The sequence below is a fragment of the Mauremys mutica genome, chromosome 1 (genome assembly GCF_020497125.1).
Source record: "Mauremys mutica isolate MM-2020 ecotype Southern chromosome 1, ASM2049712v1, whole genome shotgun sequence".
NCBI classification, from domain to species: domain Eukaryota; kingdom Metazoa; phylum Chordata; order Testudines; family Geoemydidae; genus Mauremys; species Mauremys mutica.
In genome coordinates, this window is record NC_059072.1 from 145773484 (window position 1) to 145786166 (window position 12683).

Genomic DNA, 12683 nt, shown 5'->3' on the forward strand with positions numbered 1-12683 from the left:
AGCTCTGCCAATGCCCCTCAACCCTGCCCTGCAACCCTTCTACTATTCTAGTCCTGGGTCACCACTGAGCTTTTGCCAATACTCCATAGACTTTACATTTACATCTTCCTGTTCCACTCTGACTTGCAGTGCCTGTTTCTTTCCTGAGCTAAGGTTTCTTTTACCTTATGCAATAATAAAGAATGTTTTCAAAGCCAAAAAAAACCATTTATTGAAAAGCAAATTCATTTATTGAAAAGAAACACAACTGCTTGGGAAACAGAAAGAGCAAGGGGGTGGGGTGGGGAATGGTACAATCACAGATTTGCATATGTCCTGTCTGGAATGCTGTGCAATGAATGCTGCACTTCAGGATGGCTATACTGCATGGTGCTGGGGGTTGAGTGCAGCGGATAAGGGTCATAGTTTTCAGGGCTGGGTGGTGAAGATATAGGTGTCGGAGGCAGCTGGTGGCGGTAAAACCCGGATGTTTTTGTATAAAAAATATCTTTTGCAACAGGAGATGGGTGAATCCTGAGGGCAGTAGCCTCAAGCTGGCTCCACAGCAGTGTCACACTCTTGAGGCTGGTCTGGATTTTGGAACAGATGAACAATAGCAGCAGCAAGGGCCAAGAACAGAAGACTGGTTGGTGAAGTGGAGTGTGGTTGTTGCTCCTCTTACTGAAAGAGGAGCCATCTTCTTCTATAATAGCTTACAAGCACTTTCTGTGAGCACAGCACAGAATTTTAACAGCATAATAAGGACCCTGTCCTGTTTTGTGCTCTGCTGAAACAGGACCTTAGTGCTCAGAATTTAAATAACTTATGTCGGAGTTGGATGACTTAAGTTGGACTCCATACTCAGCACCATACAAGATGGAGCCTTATAAATATAGGCAACAGTAGAAACTGGATGCTACAAAATAGGACCTCATACTTTTTAATGTTAGTTTTTGTGCCATTACAGAAGACTTCAGCTAAACAGACCCTTTTCACACATACAGGAGTTTAGGCCTTCACAAGAATAGCCCAAGGCTTTTCCATTTTCCAGTGTTGCACAATATGGACCACGGTAACTTCTCACACTTGAAAACCTGGGATGAAGAGACATATTGTTTTCAGCCAGACAAGTCACATATCAATAATCATAAATAGTTACCATATGAGTTACTACAGAAAATTCTTTCCTGGGTGTCTGGTTGGTGAGTCTTGCCACATGCTCAGGGTTTAGCTGATCATCATATTTGGTGTCAGGAAGGAATTTTCCTCCAGGGCACAATGGCAGAGGCCTTGGGCGTTTTTCGCCTTCCTCTGCAGCGTGGGGCACAGGTCACTTGCTGGAAGATTCTCTGCACCTTAACGTCTTTAAACGATGATTTGAGGACTTCAATGGCTCAGACACAGGTGTGATACAGGAGTGGATGGATGAGATTCTATGGCCTATATTGTACAGTAGGTCAGGGTAGATGATCTTAATGGTCCCTTCTGACCTTAAAGTCTATGATTCTATGATAATTGTGATGAACAGAGTAGCTTTTAAAAAACATGGAACTGAGGTTATGAGAACCGTACGCGAGTAATGTTGACTAGAGTGAAGTACAGTGCAGAAGGTTACTAATACCCCTTATTCCTGACCTCCAGCACCACCAGTTATTTGGGGCCTGGTATTCAACAGTGCTTTTTTCAACACTTCACAGACTTGACCTGCACAACCTTTCAGTGTTCCGCTCAGAAATAATGTAGAAAATTATTAAGAGGAAATGTGCCTACAGTCATTTTTTTTCCCTTAGAAATTATTGGCAGATGAAAAAAAACAAAAACTGATGTTTCCTGAACCTCAGGACTACAGCTGTGGAAGGGAGGAAGAAATCAGGAAAAAAGTCAAAGTTTCTATTTCACGGGGCTCAAAGCCAATCCTTTTTGGGGGGTTTCAAAAATTTTGGTGAAGTTATCAGAATGATTCTTCAAAATCGGATGGCTTGCATCCGAAGAAGTGGGTATTCACCCATGAAAGCTCATGCTGCAAAACGTCTGTTAGTCTATAAGGTGCCACAGGATTCTTTGCTGCTTCTACAAAAAATTTTGTTTACCAAAACCCCATTTTTCAGTGACCAAGACATTAAAAAAGTGTAAGCAAAAGAAACCAAAACACCTCTATTGCCATAGAAAGTTTAGATTAAAAGTATCAGAAACAGCAAACATTTTCAAACATGTTTTTCAAAAAAAAAATTGTTCTAAAAGGCCATTTTAGAAGTTTTTCATTCAGCCAGTTCTGTCCAGGCTGAATTCTACCCTTCTCTGCTACTAGGTACAAACTGGGAGGCAGGATGATTTATGCTACACTCAGGGGCGGCTCTAGAAATCAGGCTGCCCCAAGCAGTGCGGTGCGCCGCGCCGCCCTTCCCCGGTCCCGCGGGTCCGGTTGAGCTCCCGCAGGCATGACTGCGGCGGGTCCCCTCTTCCCGCAGCTCCGGTTGAGCTCCCGCAGGCATGCCTGCGGCAGGTCCACCGGAGCCCGGGACGAGCGGACTGCGGCGGGTGCCGTGGTCCCGCGGCAGGTCCACCGGAGCCAAATGACGCCCCCCCGGGAAAGGGCCGCCCCACGCGCCTGCTTGGCGCGCTGGGGTCTAGAGCCGCCCCTGGCTACACTGCAGGCCTGAGCCAGTGAATCACACACACATGCGCGCGCGCGCACACTTCTGAGGTCAGACTTCAGAAATGGCTCTCCCCTTGGTATTTGCATCCTGTGTGCTTTGTAGCAAAGATTCTGCAATAAATACACGGAAATAATAGTAAAGTCTTACAAATCAGTGGTGAGAGCTGTACCATCTTCCCACTGCCAGTAGCCTTTGGTTTCGTTATATAACAATCCCATCCAGTAAGGAAAATATGTCAGTGGTTTTATGAAGTCCTATGGAGGAGAAAAAAAGAGAGAGACACAAAAATATTGTAGAACTGGAAGAAATTTGACGGATTTTTTTTTCCATAAAATATGCAGTTTCACTAAAATCAAAATGTTTCCCACGGATTCTTCAATACTAGCTACATTTTTTTCCATTTTCCATTTTAGTTTTTGGCAACTGAAAAGTTTGTTTTTTGATTATTGATTTCTAGATTTTTATCTCCTCACCCCTTCCATCTCTACTCTTTTCCCCTCATCACTTTCTTATTTTTCCTTCTTTTCCCCCATGTAAAAAGTAGGGAAGAAGAGAGAAAGCAAGGGGGAGAAGCCTCCACCCTACAGTACCACCTTTTTTTTTTTGCTTTACTCCCCACTTTTCAAGTTGGAAAACAGATTGAGGTAAGGGGAGGGGGGCAGAAAACAGATAAAACCAGAACACTGAAAAAATGAGTTTTGTTGTGTTTAAAAAAATGAAATGAACATTTCAATTTAAAACTAAATCATTTTCTTTCACATTTTTTCACTGAAAAATGTCAATGAAAGTTTTCAAACAAAATAGTTTTATTCAAAAATTTGGAAATAAATTTTCCAAAAATTAAAAAAACAACACAACACAACTCAATCCCCTGCTTCTGGCCTTCCTATAGTTATATGGATTTGAAGGAAAGGAATATGGCTAATGTTCTCTGTAGGTCTGACTGCCAGATGGCCAATCACAGAATTCCTTACACCCAGAAAAGGGGCCATAATGTGAGGGAGTTGTTTTAGAAAGACACTTTCCCCCAGTGTCCTTCCCCTCCTCTCCATAAAGGAATACATTAAAGGTACAGTGATTCCACCTGAGGGGGCTGCATGGGAGCCCTTTCTGGTAACAAAATCTATGCTCCAGAGAGTTGAGGGATGTGAGACATTCCCTCCCTTAGGAGCAGTGTGCACTGTGGGTGTACCATTAATAGCCAACTAGCTCTGAGGGGTCAGATCATAATTGAAAGGGATACTTAGATTGCCAACACATTACGAGAGATAATATGGGGTTGTCTATATAAACACTTAGTTCACTGCAAGCTGGGATGTAAAACCTATCCTGTACTAGCCTGCTGAGCAGCAAGTGTCCATGTGGAACCTGCTGCCATGCATTCAGAGTTGGCTAGTGAACTTCAATCTATTCCTCTTTCAAAGTAGGCTTAATCAAAGCACACTTTGGAATGAATGAGCCACTTTGGAATATGAGTGTTCTCCCTGCAAATATTCCCCTATCATCTGGCTCTCTAGAAAAGCAAAACATATTAACCCAAAAATTACAAAGCTCTGCCCAGGCTCAGGACTTGTGATTGCAAAGTTAACTTGAGTTATAATTCAGGTGTTGCCCCTAACTAAAGTCTCATCCACAAACAAAAATCCTTAATTGCACTGCTTTTAACTTGAGTTGTCTGGTCTGACAGGGTGCATAGGCTAAAGCTTGAGTTAACACAACTCATCTGCTGCTAACATGATGATTCTATAGTTTGGATGCAGGCTAGCTCCACTTGTGTGCTGCTAGTGGGAAGGTATTGGAGAACAATTATCTCCATGTGCCTAGAAAGAACAGACAAGTTCTCCCACAATTCACTGGGAAAGAACTCAGAGCAACTCAGCTTACTGCAGTGCTAAGAATCATGGGATACACCCCCAGAAGTCATGGTGGTACATATAGGGGAGTTCAGTGCTAGTGCAGACACAGCAGCTCCAGTGTTATTTCACACTGTGTCTGCTCTCACTCCAGCTAGGCTAACTCAAGAGAAATAACACAAGTGTAGATAACTTGTGTTAAAACCACAGCAAAGCCATACTCTGAATTCCTTTAACTGTTTAAATCAGTGATAATTCTAAATTCTTTCCATTTCTCCAATACACGAGATTAACTAAGGGTCCCTTTGGAACTGAGGATACAGCTGGTATGGATGAGGGACTCATATCATGTCAATGTCCATATAGTGAGTAGAAAAGGTACTGTTATCAAGACAAATCTTATTTTCCAAGGCTATCATGGAGGGATGAATGGAGAGTGATAAGTTAATAGCTCTGAGAGGTTAGGACAATTTTGTTGTTTGTATCAGTCAAATTTGTAGATTTAGTACATATTTTCCCGATAAAATCATACGGCAATCAGACACATCATCTTTGACAAATCAGTTATTTGTAGTTTGGGATATATAGGAATTCTAAAAAAATGAAATAGACTTTACCAGCTCTTCCTTGCTGTCTATCTTCAGCAGCCTGGAGCCCAGGGAAGAGCAATATTCTTTACACACAGACCAAGATTTTATACCAGATGAAAGTTCATAACAGTCCTTTCCATGCTGTATCCAGTTCTTTGGACAAATAATGCATTTGTCTCCTTCAGGAGAAAATATATGTACAGAGGGTCAGATCTGAGTGAGAGTCAGTTAGAAATTGGGTTCTCTTTCCAACAAATCCACCTGAGAGCTGATACTGATACTCCACGCTCTGACTCTACAATGTCTAGTATCAATATCAAAAATACCAATTTATTTTCCTTAGAAATTGTAAAAATCATTTTCAAAATTTCCTGAGATTTTTTTTATTTCCCCCTCCCCCATTTCCCTTCTCTCCCACATTTTTAGTGGCAAAAATATTAAAAGGGAAAATGAGTGGGTAAACAAAGAGATAGCAAGATAAGGGAAATGATTGCACATTAAAAAAATAATATTTATAATTTTTCATCAAAAATTAAACATTTCAAATAAATCTAATTCTGAGAAAAACTGTTAACAAGAGAGAGAGAAGGTAGATGAGGTATCATCTTTTACTGGACCAACTTCTGTTGGTGAAACAAGCTTTTGAGCTACACAGCTTCTTCTTCTTAAATAGCAGCTCTTTGTAACTCAAAACCTTGTATCTTTCATCAGAAGGAGTTGGTCCAATAAAAGATTATGGGCAGCACATATAAGAAGTTAAACCTCTTCAAAATAAAAAAGGCTGGCCATGTAGGGGGCAAATTCTAGATGTGGATTACCTCTGTTTGGAGGTGCCTTGGCCCGCCACCTTTGCACCCTGAAAGCAGGAGCGCCAGAAGCTACCTAGAAGTGAGGGGGGACACTGGTGCCCAGACCATGGCCCTGCCCCCTCCAATCTGTCCCTCCCCCACAGGGGGAAGGGTTGAGTGGCATGAAGCCCTCCTGGCACCCCTGGTGCTGCACTGCCCACCTGCCTTTCCCCGCCCTTCAGCTGCAGTGTTTCCCCTCCTGCCCATGTGCATGTGGACCTGGGCACACATGCTCTCCCTCAGAGGTCGTTCCCCTTCCTACGTCAGCCTGCACTGGGCTGTTGGGCCTTCTCATCCCTCTACCTGACTATTCTCCCTCCGCCCCTGTGTGCAGTTCTCTGTCTTCACCCCATTGTTTGGTCATGGCTGTTCTCTGCTCCTCCCCATATTCCCCCTATGGGATTTCCTCCCTCCTGCAGTTATTGCTGCTTCCCCTGCCAAACCCACCTGTCCCCAGCTCTTCGTTGCTCCCTGAGTGAGTGGCAGGTGGGTCTTTGGGGGAGGAGGAAGCCTGGGTGTGGCTTGGAGGAGGGACAGAGGGAGACAGGGCAATGGTCTGGGCGCCAGTGGGCCCCCTACGTCTACGGAGCTTCTGGCACTCCTGGATGTAGCATCCCCAAATGAAAGACTCATGTGCCACCTATGTAAAAGATGTTACCTCACCCACCTTGTCATTGTAATATCTTGGGACCAACACAGCTACAATACTGCGAACAGTTAAGAAGAGAGGCAATTATCCATCACAAAATGGTGGAGGGAAATTTGTTGATCAGCTTTAGTTATTAGTACTTAGCTAAGATTGTCTCATTTTCCTTGGAAAATTGCTTAGCACACTATACACCGGGAACAGGTACAGTCTAGACATTATATGTCTTCATGTACTTTATGTAACACGCAGACAGCGCTCTCAAGATGTCTGCTACTCTCTTACAAGAGTGGCTCATGCTTACAGTATGGGCAGTGTCCTCCCAACCTGTCAGTCTTGTTATGTTACAGACAGACCATCTCACCCCAGATGACCTGAAAATAAAGCTCTGTACCTGGCATATTGGCTTAGTAATAATGACAGCTGTCATTTACATAGAAATTTCCAAACAAAAATCCTAAACTGCTTGTTTTATAAAGGGACAATGAGTTGAAATAACTTTTAAAGAGCACAGCCATGCTATATTTGAGAATGAGAATTTGCTTATGTGAGACTGTAAAGAATAAATTGTATCTAATTAGGCACAATGTAGTTAGTCAATATTTTTTAGCCAAATGTTAACCTGGCAGGATACTAGAACAATATTCCTGTTTATTGAGTTTGGGGGAAATGGGTCTGGTTTTGCTGCAGGAGACCTCAGGAGTTCTTGTTTTCCTAGCCCATGTGAAAGACGCTCCCTCCAGTATCACAGTGCTCCCTACAACACTGCTTAAAAACAAAAACAGTCCCTGCCCCATAACGCACAAGTAAAGGGATGGAAAGTTAATGGGAGGATGTTAGCAGCACCTCGCACCAGGCAGCTTCCCAGCTCTAGTCAGCTCAGTTCCCTTCTTGGAGCAGTAGACTCAGGGCTGCCTCCCTGAGCACTTAGTGCTTTCCTTTGGGACTCACCGCAGGAGCTAGCACCACTCTACCCTGGCTTTCCATCCATAGGCACTGCCTCACCCAATCACTCTCTCCTTTGCTTGGCCTCTAGCAGTCCTTTATAGTCCCAGATGTACCCCAATCCCTTCTACTTGGCTGGATTAGGCTCACCTACTGTGCCACAGAGGCACTAGGCCTGGTCTATTGACCAGGACCAGCTACCCTGTGACAGGAGGCATCCTGTGGCTATGGGAAGTGAAGAGAAGCAGTTGGGTGTGCTGGAAGGGGAGGAGTGAGGGGCTGAAGCAGAAAGAGTGGAAGTTTAAATTGCCCACTCCTCCAGCATGCCAGGCTGCCCTTACAAGTTTTCACTCCCTTTCTAGTGAGAGAGACAAACTGTGAGCTGGTCAATATGCCAAGGTTATATAAGGCAAGTTGTAGAGCTGGTTTGGAATTATCCATTGAAATGGGTGATGGAAAATTCTCCAAAAATCAGTTTACTCTGGGAAATGTTGAACTGGCTGAAATAGCATGTACAGATAGCTGACTGAAGCACACAGAGGCTTACTGCATGAAGAGTCCCCAATTCAGCAAAGCTGAACATGTTACAGCATTCTTAGGCCTGGTCTACAATTAGAAAATTAAGTCAGTTTAACTATGTCACTCAGGGTATGAAAAATCCACAGCCCTGAGCAGCATAGTTAAGCTGACCTAACCCCCACTGTAGACAGCACTAGGTCAATGGAAGAACCTAGCTACCATCTCTCGGGGAGGTGGATTACCTCCATTGATAGGAGAACCCATCTCATTGGCGGAGGCAGTGTCCTCACTGAAGAACTACAGTGGCACAGCTGTGCTGCTGTAGCATTTTAAGTGTGGACATACCCTTAGTTATTTTGGCCCCAATACAGCAAAGCTCCTAAGCACATGCTTACATTGCACTGAAATTAATGGGACTGACCCACATCTTCAAGTGCTTTGTTTAATAAGGGCCATAATGACTGAGAAACTATTTGCAACAAACTCGTATTACTTGTGACTAGAAATCCAGCATTTGAATGCTGCTCTCCAGAGGTGAACAGCTGGTGAGTTAATTCGCATAATGCCCCTCAATGCCTCTGTTCATTAGCAGCTGATGTTGATTCAGAACCATATTCTGTGTTGAGATAGGATTTAATGTTCCTGTATGGAGTAGGTAGAATAATATTAATTGACAATTTAATTCAAGAGTTTTTATAATATAAAAAATATATATATTTTTCTTCATTTTCATCTAATTCTCTTCCTGCAACACATAATGGGATAATTCTCTGCTGGCAAAATACCATTGACTTCAATAGAGATGCCAATGGAAAATGTAGGCCCTTATGTATGTTATCAGTTGTTTAGCCCTTTCCTTGAAGAAAATGTACACAAGGAGCACACTGACAGATTCTCCCTGTTCCTGTATAAAAGTAAAGCATTCTAATTAAGCTAAAATGTTGCCGCCTGGACTGCAGAAGTGCTGGAAGCTATTAGAATCAGATCATGGTGTAGATGCTGCCCTCCTTTGCCACTCTGGTCATGCAAGAGGGTGGAAACTGGCTTCTAGGGATATCCTTGGAGTGAGGGAGTCCCCTGCTGGCAAACACCATGTTCAAGCCCTGGCACAGGGTACGTATTTGGAGAGAGAATGGGAGGGGCCACAGAACCCCAGATGCCCTTAACTCCCCCAGGGCTGGGGTCTGTGTCAAAACCAACACCAGGATTAGGGAGCTGTAACTGGCTCCTGATCACCACCACCAAGTCCAGCAGAGACTTGGGGGTTGGGTGATCTGAGTTATATTTCTCTGGTTAGAAAACATACTCATTAGAGCTAGTTGATTTTTTTAAAAAATTGAATTTCAAAAAATGAGGGAAATTTAGAAACAAAATTACTAATTTTTCCATTTTTTCCATGCAGTTTCAGAAGTTCTGTTGAAAATTACCAAGACTAAAGTTAAATACAAGAAACACAGTTGTCTGCCAAAGGCAAGGTCCTATACCTTTTGACTGCAAAGTTTTCAAGAAATTAGTATTCTGGATTTGAAGATGATCTCTTTCCCATGTGAGGTTTTCTAGGATTTCTTGTAGCTCACGAGTTTGGTTTTCCAAATTAATTTGCTGGCAGGTAAGATTTTCCAGAATTCCCTGCTGCTGGCTGAAGTTTTGCTGCCATCTGCATACTAGATGTAAAATCAGAAAATAATATCCCAATGGCTTGCAAGATAGAAGGACAAAGAGATGTAAGTTTATTATTTCCTGTTCCAATTATTTTTGATGTTAAAGAAATAATTTTAAAAATTACACTGCTAAGATTGACAAAAAGTCCTGAGGCACCTTATAAACTAACAGACGTATTGGAGCACAAGCTTTCGTGGGTGAATACCCACTTCATCAGACGCAGCCTGACAAAGATTCTTCTTTCATTTAAAAAATATTTTTAATGTTCAAGGCCTGTTCTGGGAAATCTGGGGTCTCCTGTGAAGCCATATGCTTGGGTGCCTTGAATGCAAATGCCAATGTTCAGTGTGTGATCTCCCCTGACACACCTACCCCAAACTTCCGTACCTTGCCATTTGTGGGAAGAATAGGAAATGATTTCAGACATGCTGTGTCTATTTGTGGAGAGAGTTAAGGGAATACTGGATAAAGGTTTCCTTTTAAGTAGGAGAGGCTGGCAAGCAAAAATGTGCCCCAGTAAGGGCCATCCCAGTTCCCTGGGGGCTCAAATTGTTACTACAGAGTTCTCAGTCACCACAAAGATTTTCATACTACACAGTATGGAGTAGCATAGCATGAGCAGTGATCAGCACACTAGTATTTTCCATCTCTTAGATGGGATCTCCAGGGACCCCTGTGCCACTGTAGGTTTAGTAGCTTTGTCTGAATTGGCTTTCTGTAAATGTAGTGTAACTGAAATACGACAAACTGCCAACCTGAACAGTATGGGTCATCATTGTTTATCTGCGGCACAGGTAAAGCACTGGTACTGACGCTGCTGGCTTCACTACATTGCCCCATGGATGTGCCTCCTCTTGTTTTGGAAAGAACACCATTTGGTATGAGAGATGAGTTGTTTCCTGACCTATTCACATTTTCACATCCAGGTGCCAGCAGATGGCAAAAAATTGTGCTTTTAATCTCTCGGAGTGACCTGGATTTGAATTTCTGACCCAGAGATTAAAATCTATTTCATTACCAGTGTCATAAGCCAATGGGAGAGATGAGTTTCAGCACAACTGAAATATCAGGCCCAAGGTGTATCAAATTGGTCACTCAAAAACTGAGGCCCCCAAAATCAGTGGCCACTTTTGAAAACTTGGGTTTTAGTGTCTTCTCTATAGTACTTACCCAGAGCACCCAAGAACCCTGATGTTACCAGCAAAGCCAAGCAGAGGATTCCAAAGATTATGGCAAAGAGCCTCCACAGAGGAGAAGGAGAATCTAATAAAGAGAGCAAGAACAGAGACAGACAAACTGAGTCCCTCTCCTGAGACCCTGGGGTCAGACTGGGGCTTGTCCAGATTGCAGCAGATTCTCAAAGCCAGAACCCACCCAGCAATTCCCTTAGAATATCAGACCAATAGTCCATCTAGTCCACTGTCTTGTCTTCAAGAGTGGCCCATATCAGTTCTTCAGAGAACAGTGTAAGTTCCCAATAATGGACAACTATGGAACAGCCTGCCTTTATAGGAAGTTTCTTCCTAACCCCCAGCAGCTGGCTTATGCTGTGAGGCATTGAGGTGGATGTGAAATACAGCAACTTGCAAATTAAGAGCTTCTTTTGATTAGATGCTCAATAATTCTGATAACCAGTGAGTGGTTGGGAAAACAGACTTCTTTTTTGGCTGGTAAGTCTGTGAACTCTCCACATCTGCATGATTATTTCCTGCATTTGGATCCCACGTCTCATAGTAACATGAGATTAGCAAGCACAATAGAAAGCAAACATAAAACTTTCCAACTCCTGAAATACCCCATTAGAAACAATTGACAGATAGTCGATGAAGAACTTTGACTATGGTCAGTACGGCCAGACCACAACATAGGGCCCCTATGTAGCTCCAACTTCCCACCCCCATGTTTCACTGTCCATCTGGAGTAGCAGTGGCAGGACAATCCACTCCCTTCTCAGACAGACAGGTCACCAGCACAAGCCCCCTTCTCTTTAGAATAGTAAAACGTGGCTGGAAAGGCAGTTTCCAATGTTCACCCCAGCAGCTAGGGTGCATCTGCTTAAATGGGCTGTCGAGCCCTGCTTCACTCATTCTTTTCTGGCACATGTAGACTCTATGGCTGGGGTAGGGTTGGAATGCAGTGGGCCTTGAAGTTTACACCCGATTATGATGAATAGGGCAGCTCACACTTCTCAGACCAATTGTTTCGAGGTCTTTGCAGATTCAGGCAGGTGTAAGTGCATTGGTTATGGCCAATTCAAATTTTTAACGCTTTTTCTTTTTTCACAAACATAAGGGCTAGAATTTTTTTTAATTAAAGCTGGGATTCTAATGTAATCACATGACTCCAGGAGGTGGGGTCCTAAGCATGGGCCTATAGAGCCTATGTCTTAATGTGGTCCTAAGTAAAACGCCAGCACGTATAGAGTCAATAGCTTGTAATGCAAGGTACCTTTGTTTTTGGTGATCTCAGCTCTTTGTCTGCTTTGCTGTTGAGTAGGAGTGTGAAATTTCAGTTCTGAATAGGTCACCTCCTGCTCGCTCATTCTGGGGGGATATAGGATAGAAAATTTAGACTCTTCTTTAGTGGACTGAGGTGGGTGATGGGGTTGAATGAGGAATTGACATGACAGAGCTGTGTATTTCTGTCACAGAAAGCAAACAAATAAATAAATCACAACTTTTTTTATGCCCTAATAGATTGGTCTATGGGAGCCAGAATCTTGGGATGAATTAAAATTTCATATTGAGCAGGAAGTTCAGTAGTTCTTATAATTTTTATCTGCTTTCAGAAAACTTAGTTAAGCTGAAAAGAAAAGTTGTTAGAACATATCAATAGCTAAAGCCAAACAAACCTTAAGAAAACTGAAATAAAGCAACCTTATTCCCTGCAACACCCTATCATAAAAACACAACTGTAAAGGATGATCGCACTCTCAAAAAATGTGTAAAAATGACACTTACTCAACCAATTCATTCTGTTGTGTG

The 12683-nt window shown here is 42.9% G+C and overlaps 1 protein-coding gene across 1 annotated transcript; it reads right to left on the reverse strand.

Annotated features, from left to right (window-relative positions):
* Positions 1–2779: 2779 nt before the first annotated feature.
* LOC123349027 (oxidized low-density lipoprotein receptor 1-like) lies at positions 2780–12241 on the reverse strand. Its single transcript, XM_044986780.1, has 5 exons — positions 12148–12241; positions 10870–10962; positions 9522–9701; positions 5107–5258; positions 2780–2890 (listed from the first exon to the last, which is right to left on the reverse strand). The coding sequence occupies exons 1-5, from the start codon at positions 12239–12241 to the stop codon at positions 2780–2782; spliced, it is 630 nt and encodes a 209-aa protein (XP_044842715.1).
* Between the last annotated feature and the right edge of the window lie 442 nt (positions 12242–12683).

What these genes read in the sequence shown, in the direction of transcription:
- LOC123349027 (XM_044986780.1), bottom strand. Translation starts at nt 12,241, where the DNA reads ATGAGCGAGCAGGAGGTGACCTATTCAGAACTGAAATTTCACACTCCT. An exon ending in AGGGTTCTTGGGTGCTCTGG is followed by an intron (nt 9,702 to 10,869) that starts GTAAGTACTATA and finishes TTTTACATCTAG; the next exon opens with TATGCAGATGGCAGCAAAAC. An exon ending in TAGACAGCAAGGAAGAGCTG is followed by an intron (nt 2,891 to 5,106) that starts GTAAAGTCTATT and finishes TCTCCTCCATAG; the next exon opens with GACTTCATAAAACCACTGAC.